The sequence below is a fragment of the Trachurus japonicus genome, chromosome 24 (assembly GCF_045865225.1).
Source record: "Trachurus japonicus isolate A0001 chromosome 24, Traja_1.0".
Lineage (NCBI taxonomy): Eukaryota > Metazoa > Chordata > Actinopteri > Carangiformes > Carangidae > Trachurus > Trachurus japonicus.
The window spans coordinates 3079526-3099322 of NC_140930.1; the positions used below are offsets into that span (position 1 = coordinate 3079526).

The window sequence follows — 19797 nt, forward strand, 5'->3', positions numbered from 1 at the left end:
TGAACTAAGTGTTATCAAGTGTTTTAAAGGGTGTAAACCTAAGAAGAGCCCTGGCCCGGATAACATTAATGGTCGCCTTTTAAAGACCTGTGCCGAACAGTTGCATGCAAAAGGAAATGGCAAGAAAGTTTGGCAATACATGAATAAACTAATGGGAAAACAAAGCAACAAAAATGATAAAGAGCTGGAATTAAAAATTGATGGAACACTGGTGAAGGACCCCTTTACCCTAGCCAGTAAACTGAATGATTTTTTTATAAACTCAGTATACGAATTAACAAAATCCTTTAAACCTAAATGTTTAACTAATTTTACTAATAATACACAGCCCATTTTTAAACTAGAAAAAATCACAGAGGCTGATGTAGCAAAAATTATCAGAGCGTTAAAAAGCTCCAAAGCCAAGGATGTGTTTGGACTGGATACAAACTTTTTAAAAACTAACTTACAATCTATAGTCGAACCTATCACACATCTGGTAAACATGTCAATAGAACAAAGCACAGTCCCATCAGCATGGAAAATGGCAACAGTGACACCAGTTTTTAAATCCGGCTCTAGATCTGACATGACCAATTACAGGCCAATCAGCATTCTGCCTGTGATCTCAAAAGTGGCAGAAAAATGGATAGCTGACTTAACCATCAAATATCTAGACAAAAGCCACACCCCCCTGCATCCAATGCAGTTCGGGTTCCGTGCTCGTCACTCTACAGAGTCGGCTAACTGTTTTTTTATTGAGAGGGTAAAGAGTGTGTTGGACAGGAGTTCTTGTGTTGCCGCAGTCTTCTTAGATCTAAGAAAGGCGTTTGACACGGTCAGTCACCAAGTCCTCCTGTCCAAACTAAGTCATTTTAATTTCTCACCCGCAACTCTGCAGTGGTTTAAATCTTACCTGCAGGACAGGAAACAGTGTGTGAGTGTTGCTGGTGTTAAATCTGCCTGTCGTAATTGCCATGTCGGAATACCACAAGGGTCCACTTTAGCGCCGCTGTTGTTCTCCCTCTACATAAATGACCTGCCAGATGTGTGTGGTACTGTATATTCACAGATGTATGCAGACGATGTTGTTATTATAACTCACGGTAAAACTCCAAAAGAGGCTGCACAAGTATTGTCAACTGTACTAACCAGGATCCAAGGCTGGTTGCAGGATTCATGTCTGCTTGTGAACACCAAAAAGACAGTGTGTATGTTCTTTTCCAAGAAACCAGTCAATGCAGAGAGATCGAATGTGTTCTTAGGGAGTGAGGAGCTTGAACTCGTACAACAGTTTAAGTACCTCGGGGTGACATTGGACCCAACCCTAACATTTAAAACTCACATTAAAAAGGTTGTAAACACCATTAAATCCAACCTCCAAAATTACAAACAAATTAGACCTTTCCTAACAACTGGTGCTGCTAAAGCCTACCTACATTGTATGATATTTTCCCATATTAACTATTGTTTCACAAATTGGTCTTTCGCAGGAGCCACGACTCTTAGACCAATCGAACAAGTGTACAAGAGAGCCCTTAAGGTACTCGACAAAAGAACACATTCGTATCATCACTGCAACATCCTGACAAAATATAATTTTTTTAGTTTCAACAATCTTAAATTCTTTAAACATGTATGTGCGATCTACAAATCTCTAAACGGCCTGTACCCACCGCCCCTAAATGAGTATATAAAAAAACAACCAGAAAGGAATATAGGAACCAGAGCTACCACAAGAGGGGACTGTGAGGTACAATTCAGACGCACAACATTCTCTCAAAACGTGTTATCAGTCCAAGGATGTTTAGAATGGAACAAGTTACCCATCAATATTAGAGAGTGTCCGACTTTTAGGACCTTTAAAGCACAACTCACAGACTGGATATTAGACAAACAAACTTGTGAGCACCTGTAAACATGTGTAACTCGAGTTAAACATGTTCGCAGTTGTATGGCTATGGCCGTTGTGTGTGCAATGGTACAGCTTGGTAGATATTATGTGCGAATGTTTGTGACCGGCATGTCTGAATTAATAGAGGTATAGTTATTATGTGCGAATGTATATGTATATATACCATGTCATTCTTTAATTCTCTCTTTTATTTTTTACTTTAATCCGATGCGCTATACTATGCAATACACCTGGCACTTTAAACTGAGTGCACTTTAGGGCACCGTGCAATACAACTTGGTACCCATGTACTCCTGCACTTTAGCACCTGTCACTTTGGCCCAGCACTTTGCACTTTATTTCCCAAACTGTCCAGGTTCCATTACTGGCTTGAGTATCTGACCTGTTTTTTACCTTGTTGTCTACTTGTCATGTTGTGTATATAACTGTGTCCCCTGTTACTGTATTGTATTTATGTCCTGGGACTCCGGATGGAAATTAGCATCGATGCTATAATCCGGCACATTTACATGTTTCTTATATGTACATTGATGTGCGATGTCCCAGTCAAATAAACAAATAAAGTAAAGTAAAGTTAGGCCCCATTTTTAACTATATATTTAACTTATCTCTCACACAGCAAAGGGTACCCTCTCTCTGGAAGCAATCTACTGTTGTGCCAGTTGCTAAAATCAGCAACCCAAAAACACTTAATGATTTCAGACCGGTGGCTCTAACCTCCGTGGCTCTAACCTCCTTGGTTATGAAACAGTTTGAAAAATTAATTAAAGCAGAGCTTGTGGTCAAAACTGAGAACCTGCTAGACCCTCTCCAGTTTGCATATAGAGCTGGCAGGGGCGTTCAAGATGCAACTGCCACTTTTCTTAACCTCCTGCTCAAACACTTAGAGCAGGGGTCTTCAACGTTTTCCAGGCCAAGGACCCCCAAACTGATGGAGAGATGGAGCGGGGACCCCCTACTTATATATATTGTATAAAATTGTGTTTTATATTTAACTGGTCCTGTAGTGCCATACAGGGCCGTTGTATAGGGGAGAAAGGTGATGATAATTCTAGGGGCCCAGCGCCCAATAGGGCCCACAAAAACCCCAGTAGTCTAATCTTTGTATGACTGAATTATTCTGTATAAGACCCTGACTAATAGTACTCATAGTAATGCTGCATTAGCATCAACACAAAGTAGGCTAAATAAGAAATGATAATAGATCTGTAGCCTATGAAAAAAAGTGGAAAAGTCAGGGGGCAGGGGCCCACTTTAATATACTTTCAGGGGGCCCAGGATTCCTAGCAACGGCCCTGGTGCTTTTTTTTAGGAGTTTGGCTGGTCATGGAATCTTTATATTTCGAAGGGACTTACATAAAAAATATATGCCATCTATGATCACAACAGGTCACAACTACGCTCGTGGTAACTGAACGCTGCTACTGCACCAATGAAAGAATTACTAAACCATAAAAAGACAGATAAAACTAAGCAGTGTTTCCCCTACTTTGTTTTTTCTCAGGCTTTTTATGCATTTATTTTGAAAGGGCAGCTGGAGAGAGACGGGGACGCAGCGATGGGACTGTGGGAGGGTCGCTGCAGCGGCCGTGCTCTACCAAGACATATGACGCTCGCGTCTCACCCCCAATCGTCAGCACCATGGTCACCGGAGCTGATTCTGGGAACATTTACACCGGTCCCGCCGTGTCATGTCTCGTTTCCACGGAGCCTTTCAGTGACGGCCTGACGCTGCTTCATTAGCCTACTGCTGCGCTATGAGCAGACGTGGCGGCGCGCGTTAATGTCACCGTTGTATGAGTGTGTGCTGTGAATTAACGAGTGCATGGAGAATGAAAACAAAGTCCCATCGTTGTGTTGTGTAGCTGACGGTTCAGGGACCGAGTGTCACAGCACCAGTGGTGTGTGTGTGCGCGTGCGCCCGCCATCGGGCTGATTTTAGAGGGGGGTGCGGGGGAGCGAGCGAGAGAGAGTGAGAGAGAGACGGTGCGCTGTGTAGTGTTTGTATCAGATACAATACAAAGTCTCGCCTGACACCTATATTATAGGAAAACAAAGGACTTTTATGTAAAAATCCGATGTTCAGCAGCAGGGAACACCCCTATATTCACAATGGATCTTTTTTCCATAACTTCCATATCTTTTTTCATATTTTTTTTTCCCTCAACCAAAACTTTCGCGACCCCCCTGCAGGTCCGCTCTAAGTCAGACCTCTGACTTAGAGGGTAGTAAAAATCACGCCAGGTTGCTTTTTATTGATTTTTCTTCAGCATTCAACACTATCCAGCCACATGTCCTAGCTAGAAAACTAGTTGACTTTTTTGGTTTGGATCTATGTCTGGTAGGCTGGATTCTTGATTTCTTAACAAATAGATCTCAACGAGTAAGAGTTAATGGGATTTTGTCCAGCACCTTGTCATCTTCCACCGGCTCGCCTCAGGGCTGTGTATTATCTGCCCTCTTGTATATTCTATATACCAATGACTGTCGCAGCCGTCACATAAACAGATCCATCATTAAGTATGCCGATGATTCACTTACTGTCAGCCTGCTACATGATGATGAGGACAGTCATGGTCCTGTTCTTGATGACTTTCTGTCTTGGTGTAATGACTCCTTCTTGCAACTTAATGTAACAAAAACAAAAGAGATCTGCATCGATTTCAGGCGTACCCATCCAACAGTGTCATAAACGGTGAGAAAGTCGAATTTGTAAACAGGTATAAATACCTGGGTACAATAATTGACGATCAACTGAAATTTGACCTCAACACTGAAATGTTATGTAAGAAAGGCCAGCAGCGCCTATACTGCTTGAGGAAGTTGGCCAGGTTTCATGTGGACAAGACTCTGATGAAAATGTTTTATTGTGTCTATATTGAGTCTGTCATCTCTTTTTCCATTGTCTGCTGGTACGGCAATCTTTGCATCAGAGATAAGAATTCCCTCGTAAGAATTGTGAAAGTGGCCTCCAAGGTCGCAGGCATCCAGTTTGATGGCCTGGACCACATATTTAATAGACAGGTGCTCATCAAAGCTCTGTCCATTTGCTCAGAGGATGCCCATCCCTTGTGCTCAGAGTACAGGCTCCTCCCATCAGGCCTTCGCCTGTGCGTCCCTCGGGCCACAAAAAATAGATACAGACTTTCCTTTGTGCCTGTCTCCATTCAAGCACTGAATGCCTCGAAATAATGACTGGTTGTAACCTGTTTAAGTCTGTACTGGCCACCGTACTGTCCCAATCATTTTGCTCTCCTCTGTATGAGACTGCACTTTATCTGATGCACTTTACTTGACCACTATGTTCTTAGTGTTATCTTGGATCTTGTATTCTGTGTTTTAACGGTATTTCCTATATTTATCTTTTATATGATCACAATTAGTGCATATTTTATTTATATTGTTATTTATAATGATGCGTTTCTATGTCACTATATGTCTTTGTGTTGTATGTTTTTTAACTTTATGTGATTCTATGAGCTGCAATCCAAATTGCCCTTTGGGGACATGAAATAAACTGAACTGAACTGAACTGAACTGTTTCAAAAGCCTGCCTGGAACGCAGCATTACCCAAAACGACCGGATCGCTTACTTCTGCTTTGATAGTATATTTTAATATAACACTGTCTGTTCACAAATATCACAAATATTAAATGTTATTTCCATTTTATTTCTTTGTGGTCTTATTATGACTTATAACATGTTATTGTTAGCCTAAGCTGCACAATTTAGGAGCATGTGATGTAATAGAAAAAACAGGGGTTGTTTGGATAAACTTTATTATTATTATTATTATTATTATAACCTTTATTTAACCAGGTTTGTCCCATTGAGATCCAAGATCTCTTTTACAAGAGAGACCTGGCCAAGAATGACAGCAGAGTTTCAACACATAGTCACATTAACATAAAACAAACAAACAAAACAAAAAACAAAATTGAAATTGTTAAACTACGCTCATGTGTGGGTGAGAGGAGCAGGGAGACTGGGCTGGAGCTCGGTCTCTGGAGAATTCTGAGAAAAAAGTCAGAACTAACTTATTTTTATTTTGGGTTATCTTTGTCTAATGTTAAAACTTGTCTGATGATCTTAAACATTGAAGTGCGACAAATATGCAAAAAAGTAAGAAATCAGGAGCAGAGCAAATCCTTTTTCACAGCTCTGTAAATGACAGTAAACACAGAGAATCTGCTGTTAAACTGATCTGTGAACAGTCAGTCAACACTTCATTGGTTTAGATGTAAATTCACTTCATTATAAGAGACTTTAGAGACCTACAATTCCCCTTCTGTTGAGGAACATCAATAAAAACACAGAGAAGATCAGTGGTGACTCTTCTTCTTCTTCTGACAAACTGCTTCATGTTGAACAGTTTAGATATAAAATCACTCTGACTGTGTTTCTTCCTCCAGGCTGGACCATGGTGGAGAGCACAGGTTAAAACCTGGTCTCAGGAAGTGTAAGTGTGGATTTAATGTGACTAATGACCAGACAGCAGCTCTCTGTCAGTTTGTCTTTAAATACAATGTTGATTCAATAATCAATCAATGAACCATCAGATGATGAACTGCAGCTGTGTTGTGTCTTGTTCTCTCCATCAGACGCCTGTGAACTGGAAGTGGACATGAACACAGTGCATAGAAAACTCAAACTGTCTGACAACAACAGGACGATGACATATGTGAGAGAGTATCATTCATATCCTGATCATCCAGACAGATTTGACTACTTGTCTCAGCTGCTGTGTTCAACTGGTCTGACTGGTCGCTGTTACTGGGAGGTGGAGAGGAGTGGAGAGGTTTTTATATCAGTGAGTTACAGAGGAATCAGAAGGAAAGGAGACAGTGTTGACGGTTGGTTTGGAAGAAATGATCAGTCCTGGTGTCTGGTCTGTCATGACAGTGGTTATTCTGTCAGGCACAACCAGAGAGAAACACCAATCTCCTCCTCCTCTGTCTCCAACAGAGTAGGAGTGTATGTGGACTATGATGCTGGCTCTCTGTCCTTCTACAGAGTCTCCTCTGACTCACTGATCCACCTCCACACCTTCAACACCACCTTCACTCAACCTCTGTATCCTGGGTTCTGTTTCCTCCCTGGTGCCTCAGTGTCTCTGGTTGATGTGTAGGATGGAGAGTCTCTGGAAGTGACAGCAGCTTCAGTCCTGTGCTTTAAATGTTGGTGGTGGACGAGGTTTCACTTTGGTTTCTATTTTAATCTGTTCAGAATCATGGTAAAAACACATTAATGTTTTTTGTAACTCTGGAAACTAGATCCAGATCCACCACCACACTGATGGAGGGAAAAATAACAAATGTGTTTCCAGAGAGCATCAATTATTATTATTGTTATTATTCTATCATTATTATGCCTATACAGGTATTTTCTTCAAACTGTGCTGATTCTACTGATTGCCAGACTCTTTGTTTTTTACCCAGCTGAGTGAAATAGAAATAAAACCATTAGCAGCAGCTCACCTGCAGGTGTCAGTGTAGTTCAGGTGAAACGAGACACAGCTCGAGGCTTCAGGTGAGGAGAGTTCAGGGTTAATGAAACATTAAATAATCAGATTAATCAATGTAAAGAATATTAAAACTAAACGTGACTTTTTCTTTGGATCAATAAGATACATTGTGATGTTAGTAGAAATGAACTGAAATGAACAGGTTTGATTCCCAGTGCTTCTATTCAAGATTTCTATTTTTTATTTTTTAATTGTTGTTCAGTTTTATGTTGAAATATGTGACCCTGAGGAAGAGGATCCAAATCAATTAATAGAATAAATCAAGGGATGATTCAGATGAAAGTGTTGGTGCATCAGTCTGATCTCATTAAGTTTAAAGATTATTCAGCTTTTACAGGTTAAACTGAATAAAATGTTTATTGTTTGTAAATTGTAATTACATTCATCATAAAAGACAGAACAGCTTCATGACCAATGTTCCTTTAAACGTATTAACAATAACAATATTAACAATACTTATTATTATGTGATCCTTTGACCAGATGTATTCTGTCTCAGGTTTAGACTCTTTTTTTTTCTTTATTAAATCTACATGAGATGTTAAAATATGACAAAAATGAGTCCAATTACACTTCATCTCAAACTATCAGCACCAACAATAAAACTGATATCATTTATACTTTATGTAAGAAATAAAACATAACAATCATGACACAAATCAACATTGAGAATCTGCACAACAATAAACCTCTGACTCAGTACAGCTGTAATATGATAATATGATGATAATAAAACAAGCTGAGGTCTGAAGAGTCTGGTCTTTGTTCTCTGTGTTTCCTCTGCAGACAGAAAAGGGGGCGGAGTCATAGATCTACCTGTTGTGACCTCACTATGACCAACTGTAAAGTTTATTATATGTGACTGACACAGTTCCTGTCTGTTTAAAGTGACACTGGAACGACCTTGAAGACGATAAATCCACTGCAGCTTCATAAGAACATTAACGTTCTTCAGTTACATGGATAAACAATATAAACATGGAACAGAAACACTAATCAATATGTAGTTTGTATGAACGCTGATATATAACTCGTATACAGATGTTTTAATCAATAACATATTTTATTACAGTAATAAAGCCTTTAGTGGTTTAATTAGCGAAGCTGCTGCTGCAAAAAGGAAAAGGAACATTTCTGATGTGTCAGTCTGAGACCTGCTGAGCTGCTGCGGACAAAGGAGGAAATATTCTGGGTTGTTTGACGTCCACGGAGGAGGAGGAGGAGGAGTGTGTGCAGAGAGCATGGTGGTCCATGTTGGTCCACCTCGTCTGTGTGAACTGTCCTGACGTCCTTTCACATTCACCAGCAGGTAAACACACAGTGGGAGAGCACAAACCTCCTCCTCCTCCTCCTCCTCCTCCTATAGAAACAGTTTGTGTAGTGATGTGTGGTAGCAGACGGTCACCCATAGGTGTCAGTATAACCTCAAGGGACCTCTCGCGCTGAACTCTGAGAATAAGCCGACGGAGGCAGAGATATTCTTTAGCTTCTTTAAGCATGTTTATTCGAGACTAGCACACACTCACATATTCATGGCGGAATTAACTTCCAGCTTCCCCAGTACAGAAAAACAACACACTGGGCGTGGCTTAAACAAAATGTGATGACACAGCATGAGTTTCTGGCCTTTACACTTACGACTCACATTATTACGCAGTCTGTTGTGTGTATCATAACCACTGAGTACACTAAATAAAAGAATGTCTCTTAAAAACTCTCATACAAAGTTTTCGTTGGACGATGAACCGGCCTCCCGGGTCTCCAGATGCACTTTGAGGAATAAAAAACTACTCTGGAGTATTCATCAGCATGAGGGGGAGTCACTAATGACTGAAATTCATTTTTTGGTGAACTATTCCTTTATGAACAGTTGGTGCAACCGGCCCCTGGTGATCCTTCACAGAGAAAAATAGAAGTATGGAAATGTACTCAAAAGGGTACAAACCCTTGTCGCTCCAGGCGTACCTTTTTTAGAGACAATTTTGTACCTTTTCAAAATGTACCAGTTTAAGTAAAAGCATCTAAAGGGTTTTATACCCTTTGTTTTATACCCTTTAGATGCTAGGTGTACAATTGTACAGTACTTGTACATTATATACTTGTACTACTTGTACTTGTAACTGGTGTGTGTGTTTGCTCTGTGACCTGCCCTGAGCGAGGATCAATCCCACGACCTCCTGCACCGGAGGCGACGATGCTAACCGCTTCGCCAAGACCTTCTCCTTACTGGTACCTCGTGACAGTGGCACACCTGCAGACCTCCGTTACATATATTTAAAAAATAATTACTAGTTGAATGTTTAATTATTATCCCTATGTTAAATCATATTAATAGTCGCCTCATAGGTTACCAGACTCCTACTTAAGCTACTATTTTTTTCTAACACACTATGTCTCTGATAATGTACCTTTAGGGGGTAAATACCTGTACCGTAGGAGTACATATATGTACCTTTTGCCATTCTGGAACATTTATGTGCCTTTTCTACCCCCAAAAAGTACACATAGGTACTCTAGAGTACAATAATTGGCCCTATAGGCTACAGTAGGACAGAACTGTATCTTTAAGTACAGAAATGTCCCCCTTCTGTACCCCTATTTTTCTCTGTGTTCCTCTGACTCTGAATTTGTCCACTAGGGGGAGCCACTGGAGCTCCCCTTCATACAAGGTATTTTTGTGACAGTCAGTGGACTTATCATCTGTTCACTTTCCCTGCATCAGTGTCATGACACAAATCAGTGGTTCTGGTGATACTAGCAGCTTTTAGCTGAATAGTTTCACCTGTGATGAGCTGAGTGGCAGTGGCTGATTGTTGTGTGTGTGTTGTGTTGCAGTGATCAAGAAGTAAAACGTGTTCAAAATGGGAAGTGACATTAAACATCACCACAAAGACAGAGCAACCACACAGAAAAAACAACAACAACAGGAAATCACTTCATTACACAATGTAAACACAGTGTAAAACAGAAGGAAATATATTACCTTGGATTTTTAAAAAACACATCATATAAAATGAGAAAAGTGCTATATAAATGTAAACCATTATTATTATACAGTGACTATGGAGCGAAAGAATCGACCATAATCTGAGCTCACGTTCACTTAACACCTGAGGAGAGACAGACAGAGACATGCTGCATTTTGCACTTGAGTTAAATTGAACATCAGCTGTGTCAACCACAAAGTCACGTGGTTGTGGCTAGATGGGGTACATGCAGGAAGTATGGAGTTATTTTTGTCTCATAAATACCTGTAAATGCACAGAGGGTGATCTACAAATGTTCCTTGGTTTGCACACGTGTTTTGCTATCCACAAATACAAATGTCTAATTTGTAACTTGTATTTTGGTTTTTACAAATAAATGTGTATTTGTAAATATATTGGGTATTTGTAAATGTATAATTTGCCATTTGTAAAAACAAAAAAGCCATTTGTAAAACCGAAAATTCTGTTTGTGAAGTGTGACTCTGCATTTGTGGATCACCAATCACACACACGCATCTCTTTCCTCAATAACGTATTTCTGAGACATTCCTGTCGAGATCCACACAGATCCACAAACTCACAGCTGCTGATTCACAAAAGGCCGCTCTCCTCACCAGTCACCATGAGGGGCAGTGGTGGCGACTAGCTGAATTAAAACTAACGAAGAAGACTGCTACTGGCTTATCTCGAGAAATTATTTTCTTCTCCAGAGATGCAGTGGGGAGATGGGAGAAAGTTCCACAAAGTCAACTATCACTGCAGCCCTTTGTATTGGGCAGGTGATGAGCAGTGCCTGGTTTTCTCCACACATACCGCTTAGAATTAATGCCAAAAAGTTCAATCTTCCTCTCATCAGACCAGAGAATCCTATTTCTCATAGTCTGGGAGTCCTTCATGTGTTTTTTGGCAAACTCTATGCGGGCTTTCATGTCTTGCACTGAGGAGAGGCTTCCGTCGGGCCACTCTGCCATAAAGCCCCGACTGGTGGAGGGCTGCAGTGATAGTTGACTTTGTGGAACTTTCTCCCATCTCCCCACTGCATCTCTGGCTCAGCCACAGTGATCTTTGGGTTCTTCTTTACCTCTCTCACCAAGGCTCTTCTCCCACGATTGCTCAGTTTGGCTGGACGGCCAGGTCTAGGAAGAGTTCTGGTTGTCCCAAACTTCTTCCATTTAAGGATTATGGAGGCCACTGTGCTCTTAGGAACTTTGAGTGCTGCAGAAATTCTTTTGTAACCTCCAATGAAGGAGTAGAACCATCTCAAGGAGGATCAGAAGAAATGGACAGCATACGAGTTAAATATGAGTGTCACAGCAAAGGGTTACTTATGACCATGTGATATTTCAGTTTTTCTTTTTTTAATAAATTTGCAAAAATTTCTACATTTTTGTTTTTTTTCTGTCAAGATGGGGTGCTGAGTGTACATTAATGAGAAATAAAATGAACTTTTTTGATTTTAGCAAATGGAAGTGAAACAGAGTGAAAAATTTAAAGGGGTCTGAATCGTAGACTGTAAAAAGAATGGACGTAGCGTCCATGACGTCACCCATTGGTTTTGGGGAGTCGTTTTTGTGACTCAAATATGGCGGCCTTGGACAGCGCCATGTTGGATTGGCCGGCCGAGAACCCGCCCACTGGCCTCGCAGCAGCTGTCCACGGAGCTGCTCGGACCTGTCACTCAACGTTTCTGCGCCCTAATTGGCCAGAGTTTTAACCTAATAACAGTAAAACGGTAGAGTTAAAAAAAAATTCACCCCCCTCAGAGTGTGTGCGGGGGTAGAAACTATCGATTGAGAAAAAAAAACGTTCTGACACCAGGCTTTTAACATGTTTACTGAGGATGTAAAATCGGCGATTTTAACATGGGGGTCTATGGGGAATGCTCCCTTCTGACACCAGCCCCCAGAGGAAGAAGAGGGGATTGCAGTTTGTTGAACGCGGAAGTGAGCTTCACTTCTCAGACCCACAACTGCCTCCTTGGTCTGAATACTTTCCGTACGCACTGTACGCTTTGCTCCCCCCCCCTATTTTACACCTGTACATGTCAGTTTTGCTAAACCTAACCAGTCAAGAGTTCTCAACAATTTTCACACTTCCTGCAGCTCATGTATGTCATCTAGCCACAACCAAGTTATGCCCACTCTGTTCACAGTTGTGTGACATGATTTCTCGGAAAAGTCTACCTGTTGTGTTGTTCCACCTCACTTTGCTTTGACAGCAGCTCAGAGACCAGTCGACTGTCACTGACTGATGGAGAAACTGATGAAGATCCTCACATGTTAAAGTCCTGAGGGAAAGTCTGTAAGTTCTGTTGCTTTTCTCTCTTTCTCACTCCTTCTCTCATTTCCTGTTTGCAGTACCCTGTTTTCTACTTCCTGTCTTTTGTGTTGTGTTCACTGTCTGACTGATGCTTCTCTCTGTGTTTCTTCTACAGGTGAAGGAAGAGCGACTCTGACTGGATGTGGGTCTGAATTCACCTGGTGAGTGTCGTCTTTGTTCGACCACTCAGCTGATTCATGTTCTCAGTCCAGAGACGGAGACGTGCTGCATTTTGCACTTGAGTTAAATTGAGCATCCGCTGTGTCAACCACAAAGTAATGCCCACTCTGTTCACAGTTGTGACACAATTTCTCAGAAAAGTCTTCCTGTTTGACAGCAGCTCAGAGACCAGTCGACTGTCACTGACTGATGTGAAATGGATGAAGACCCTCACATGTTAAAGTCCTGAGGGAAAGTCTGTAAATTCTGTTGCTTTCCTCTCTTTCTCACTCTTTCTCTCATTTCCTGCTTGCAGTTCCCTGTTTTCTACTTCACTTTGACAGTAAAGTGATTACAAACTGAAGCTGATGTTTCCCTCTGTGTTTCCTCTTCAGGTGAAGGAAGAGCGACTCTGACTGGATGTGGGTCTGAATTCACCTGGTGAGTGTCGTCTTTGTTCTACCACTCAGCTGATTCATGTTCCCAGTCCAGTTTCAATGATTTTATGAGGATAAATAAATTAATGCAAGTAAGAACAGTTTGATGTCAGAAGGATTAGAACTTTCCTTCCTTGAAGTGTCATGGCGGCGTGAGGAGGTCGCCGTGAGCCAGAGCTCCTCTTAACATAATTATTTCTCCGAACCAGTAAGCCACTGGTCTGCTTAATAGTGGTGAAATAACCAGACGAGACGTATCTTGAAACGGTCGTTTGATGCCGCAGCGTATGGAAAAAACAAATCAGACCTCGATTAAACAACACTTCACCAGAGCAGCAGCAAGTAAGGGCGCTGACACCGATACAGAATCACTCAGCATGGCTAAAGATCCGATAACTATGGCAGCCCTGGACGCCCGGCTTGTTACCTTAACTGACACTCTAGCCAAAACTATCAAAGACTCCATCCGGGACGCTATTCTGGAGGAGTTTATTGCCAAGGTGGAGGAGTGTGTTGCACCGGTGAGACGCGTGGCTGAGAACGCCGCTAGCAAGGCTGCAGCGCTGGAGACACGAGTGGCGAACAACGAGGCGAAGGTGGGAGAAAACTTCACCATAATCAATAATACAACGCCCAAAGTGATAAAACTGCAAGGAAAGTTAGAGCAGGTGGAGGAACGATTGGAGGTCTTGGAGGCTTTCTCCAGGCGATCTAACCTGAGAGTGTTTGGCATACCGGAGGGATCCGAAACCCATACGGGCCCGGTGGCGTTCATGTCCAAGCTACTGAGGGATTTGTCCGGCACCGAGGTGTTTCAGACGGAACCGGAGCTGGAGAGGGCGCATTGCGTCGGCCACAGGCAGGAGGACAAGGGACCCCGCGCCATCATAATGAAGTTCCTGCGGTACCAGGACAAGACCCGGTTCGAGAAGTGGGCCAAGGGTAAAGAGCTCCAATTCTCCGGGCGCCGGGTCAGATTCGTCCAGGACCTGACGAGGAGTCAGGCCATGAGCCGTGCCGCCTATAAGGAGATGAAACATCTCCTCTACGAAAAGAATATCAAATTCTTTCATCCAGAACCGGGGAAACTACGGGTGATTTTTGAAGAAGAGCCTCACACATTCAACTCCCCCGGTGAGGTGAAGAAATTCCTCAAGGAGAAAGCGGTCACATCTTAGAGTAAGATCTTCTCCACCTCTACCCCCCCCCCCCTCTCCCCCCTCTCTTTTTTTCTTTTTTTCTTCTCTTTTTCTAACCCTTTGGGGTACCGACATACAAAGAGACATATTGGACTCCTCCCTCGGGACAATGTGAGTAGACAATAATCGAATTTTCTTTTTTTTATCTTCTTTTTTCTTTTTTTTTCTCTGAAGGAAAGAGAGAGGGGGGAGCCATTTAACCAGTATGATAAATGTAATGTAGTATGCCCAAGCCTGACACTTGAATACAAACAGAATCTGCAATTTGACATGTCGTGGGCTTGGAATTATAGGGTTCTATCTCCGTTTTGGGTAGTTCCGAGATATTGAGCATCAAAGTTCCAACTCGGCTTTTGTTTTGGTTGATAGAACCTTTTTATTTTATGAATAACTAATTAAAAAATGTTGAAAATTTAAAAATAGCACCACACAGGCATTAACAGACCACTAATGGAAGATATTATGCAAAAAACTCAATTTTGAAAAAAATGGAGATTATTTTCTCTTTATATATTGAGGTATCTATAGGTTGAGGTATCTATAGGTTTATTTTATTTTTCTCTCTCCTTATCATTTAATTTTTTCCCCTTCTCTTTTCGTTTATTTTTATTATCATTATTGTAATTATTATTATTATTTATTAATTTCCTCTTTTTTCTTTTTTTTTTCCCCCACTTATTTATTTCCCTTTTATTAACTTTCTGCAATTGGACCTGGCTTACTGGTTGCCACAGACCATAATTAGGAGCATTAACGGCTCCAAGGCCTGCATTGGGAGTCATGCAGGTTTTTTTTGTTGCCCCGGGTGGGGTGGGGAGAGGGAGGGGGGGTACATGTTTAAGTGTTTTTGTAAATATTTTTTGTTTTATTACCACTGAGCCTTATATCTTGTTTTTACTTCATGGTCATTCTCCACTGGTGTTGTTTGAAAGTTTTAGGGTACCATGACAAGCCTCAACTCTTTAGAAGGGAATGCAATATGTTATGCCTCTTGGAATGTAAAGGGCCTGAACAAGCCTGAAAAAAGGGCCCGAGTTTTATCACATCTTAAACATTTACAGGTTGACATTGCATTTATTTCAGAATCGCACCTTGCTGATAAAGACCATCTTGTCATTCGGAAAGACTGGGTAGGACAAATATTCCACTCAAACTTTACACAGAAATCACGAGGGGCAGCTATCTTAATTAATAAGAAAATCCAGTTTAACCCTTCATATGTTAACGCAGATCCCTTTGGTAGATATGTAGTGGTGACTGGTAATTTGCTTGGTGTCCCAGTGACTCTGGCAAGTTTATATGCTCCTAACTTTGATGATGAGAAATTTTTTACCACTTTTTTTTCGTCTCTACCCGACTTGAATAAATACTACCTCATCGCAGGCGGGGACTTCAACTGTGTTCTGAATCCTAGTCTGGATAGATCAGCTACCTCCTCTCAGCCTCTGACGAGGTCGGCTAAATGTATTAAGGCATTCCTTTCCACTTACAAAATTATGGACCCATGGCGATTCAAAAACCCTTCAGACCGAACCTATTCTTTTTTTTCTCCAGTTCACCAGTCATTTAGCCGTATAGATTACTTTTTGGTTGATTGTAAACTACTTCCCTTAATTCAAGAATGTAAATATGAGGCTATTGTCATCTCAGATCATGCTCCCCACGTTATGAAAATGCTGTTTACCAAGCCTATAAGAACCAGAACATGGCGCTTTAATAATGTTCTGTTATCAGACGAATCATTTTCTGAGTTTATTAAGACACAAATAGAATATTTCATGTTGATAAACGACACGAGTGAAATCTCAAGGGGTATATTGTGGGAAAGCTTAAAATGTTTTATACGTGGTCAGATCATTTATTATTCTTCTACTGAAAACAAACGTAGACGGGAGCGCATCACCAACATAACAGACCAAATTATTGAACTTGATAGCCGCTACTCAATTATGCCTAGCCCAGACCTTGCTGAGCAGAGGTTTGCACTCCAAACTGAGTTCGACCTTCTCTCCACAAGAGATACTGCCCAGCAGCTGTTACGCTCCCGTCATAGATCATATGAATATGGTGAGAAACCAGGGAAACTCCTGGCTTGGCAGATACGACAATCGGCTGCTTCTAAGATGATAACTGAAATTAATACCAGTAATGGAAAAACTTCCTTAGATCCCAGGGAAATAAACACAGCGTTTAAACAATATTACTCTCAATTATATGTATCAGAATCCATGGTGGACACGACTCAGGTGGAATCCTTTCTTAGTAAATTTCCTATTCCACAAGTCTCTAATGAGAATAAGGCTATGCTGGAAGAACCCTTTAGCATTGAGGAATTAAATAATTCATTTACATGCATGCAGAGCTCCAAGGCTCCAGGCCCAGATGGGTTTACCCTGGAATTCTACAGAGCCTTCTCTGGTCAGATCTCTGCCCTTTTGCTGGACGTTTTCAACGAATCATTCTCAGGGGCCGATAAGTCACTCCCCCCCACTTTTTATATGGCCTCCATTTCTTTGATACTTAAGCAGGACAAAGACCCACTCGAACCAGGTTCATACAGACCCATCAGCCTCCTTAATGTTGACACCAAGCTATTGGCAAAGACACTGGCCTCTAGGCTCGAGAGAGTTCTCCCGTCAGTGATCTCAGAAGACCAAACCGGATTTATTAAAAACAGATTTTTATTCTCAAATATTCGAAGACTTTTTAATATAATTTACTCCCCTAGCCCAGATCCAACAATCCCAGAGATATTGATTTCAATGGACGCCGAGAAGGCTTTTGATAGGGTCGAGTGGGTTTTTTTGTTTACTGCAATGAGAAAGTTTGGTTTTGGCGAACGATTCATATCCTGGGTGAAACTCCTGTATAAGGCTCCCCAAGCATATATCCTGACTAATAATCTCCGCTCAGACCCCTTTCCTCTCCACAGAGGGACGAGGCAGGGCTGCCCGCTCTCTCCCCTATTGTTCGCCCTGGTCATTGAACCTTTAGCTATTGCATTACGATCTTCGGGTCAATTTCAGGGTGTACATAGGGGAAGTAGAGAACATAGGGTCTCCTTATACGCAGATGACCTGCTCTTATATGCTCAGAGTCCGGCTGAATCAATCCCACACATTTTATCTCTGTTGAAGGAATTTGGTAAAGTTTCTGGATATAAGCTCAATTTCTCTAAGAGTGAATTATTTCCAATAAACTCGGCGGCTCAGAGTATATCCTACTCCCAATTTCCGTTCAAGGTGGTACAGGGCTCATTTAAACACCTGGGGGTGATGGTCAATAGAACATACTCAGATCTGTACAAACTGAACTTTAAGACACTCTTGGAGCGCACCGTCAGAGACCTGGGGAGATGGTCCCACCTCCCATTGACCCTGGCAGGAAAAGTGAATATCGTAAAAATGAATGTTCTCCCAAGGTTTATGTTTTTGTTTCAATGTATCCCTATTGTGCTAAACAAATCTTTCTTTGGACAATTGGACAGTGAAATCTCTAAGTTTGTGTGGAACAAAAGAAAGCCAAGGATTAGGAGGGCTTTCCTGCAGCGCCCAAAATGTGTTGGTGGGCTGGGCCTCCCGAACTTTCAGAACTATTACTGGGCTTGCAACATAAGAAACCTCTCATTCTGGAACAGGTACAAAGTGTCTGATGACCGGCCTGCTTGGCTTCACATCGAGGAAGACTCATGTCGACCCACATCATTGGGTGCCCTGTTGTTTTCCCCTCTCCCTATATCTCACGAATACACCCATCACAACCCGGTGGTGGACCACTCGCTGCGAATCTGGGCCAAGATAAGACACAGTCTTGGTTGGCTGAGGGGTTCCCTCTTGGCTCCCTTGTCCCCAAACCAACACTTTGTCCCATCGTTGGAAAGTAACACCTTCCAGCGATGGTCTGGTAATGGGATCAGTAGAATGAAGGATTTGTACATAGATGGTTTATTTCCTACATTTGATCAGTTATGTAAAAGATTTAACCTACCACCGTCTCACTTTTTTGCTTATCTTCAGATCCGGAGTTACATCCAGTCCAATACAGTTACATTCCCAAATATTCCCAAACCTATGCAATTGAATGTACTTTTATCTGTTGATCCCACGACGAGAGGAGTGATATCCCTTATTTACAACCAATTAGCTGCATATGCAGAGATCACCCTAGACCATATAAAAAATGCTTAGGAGAAAGACTTGGGTTTAGAACTGTCAAAAGACCAATGGAAGAATGCACAGAGTAATGTCCACACCTCCTCCATATGTGCTAGACATGGCCTTATACAGTTAAAGGTTTTGCATAGAGCTCATCTCTCTAAAGTTAAAATTTGTAAAATGTACCCAGATTCAGATCCACTTTGTGACCGATGCAAGATCCACCCAGCCACACTGGCACATATGTTTTGGTCGTGCCCAAAGCTGTCACAGTATTGGACTTCTATATTCAAGACTCTATCAGACTGCTTTGGGCATGTACTTGATCCTGACCCGGTATTGGCCATTTTTGGGGTTGCAGGGGAGAACAGCCCCCTGAGGGGGTCTAATAAAGTTGTGGCTAGGTTCACAACACTATTGGCCCGCAGACTCATTCTGCTCAACTGGAAACAGGCAAACCCACCATCTCACATAATGTGGAGGAGAGACGCCATGCAACACCTAGCGTTGGAAAAACTGAGATTTACTCTGCGGGGCTCTGAAGAGAGCTTCCACAGGACTTGGCGATCCTTCATAGAGGTGGTGGCTGGGTAGGCTACACTCCCCTCCTCTTATTCTTTTTTTTTTTTTTTTCTCCTCAACTATTTTCTATCATGTAAACTGTACGGCTGTAGTAGTTTTCTATTTATCTTTTTTCACAAATGATTGAATGACTCTTAGTAACTGAAAGATGTATAGGTAATCTGTGGTAACCTTATAAATTGTTTTTTTTTTATTTTATTTTTTTATAATTTTTAATGTTTTTTTTTGATGTTTGGCTTTTTTTTGTTTGTTGTTGTTTTTTTTGTTTTTTTTTTTGTTTTGTTTTTGTTTTTTTGTATTTTTATGTCTATTATGTCTGTCTGCGTGCTGTTTAACCTATTTTATTTCCCCCATTTTTGTAGTTTGTTATATGAGTGTTTTTTGTGGGATAAAATAAAATAAAAATATATTTAAAAAAAAAAGAACTTTCCTTCCTTCAGCTCCACCTGCTGGTTGAAAGCAGAATGACACTGTGGTGGACAGGTGTGTAAACCGTGTTGTTCTGACTGAGTGCAGCTCTCCCTGCAGGTGGAGGCTCAGCT

At 41.5% G+C, this 19797-nt stretch overlaps 1 protein-coding gene across 1 annotated transcript in view; it reads left to right on the forward strand.

Moving 5' to 3' along the window:
• LOC146961142 (uncharacterized) overlaps positions 1–7354 on the forward strand; it is a 93037-nt gene extending 85683 nt beyond the window's left edge. Inside the window, exons 11-12 of the mRNA XM_085771667.1 lie at positions 6308–6354; positions 6497–7354. Of these exons, the coding sequence (XP_085627793.1) occupies positions 6308–6354; positions 6497–7023 (574 nt within the window). The 3' untranslated portion in view covers positions 7024–7354. The remainder of the gene's footprint in view (positions 1–6307; positions 6355–6496) is intronic.
• Positions 7355–19797: the final 12443 nt, after the last annotated feature.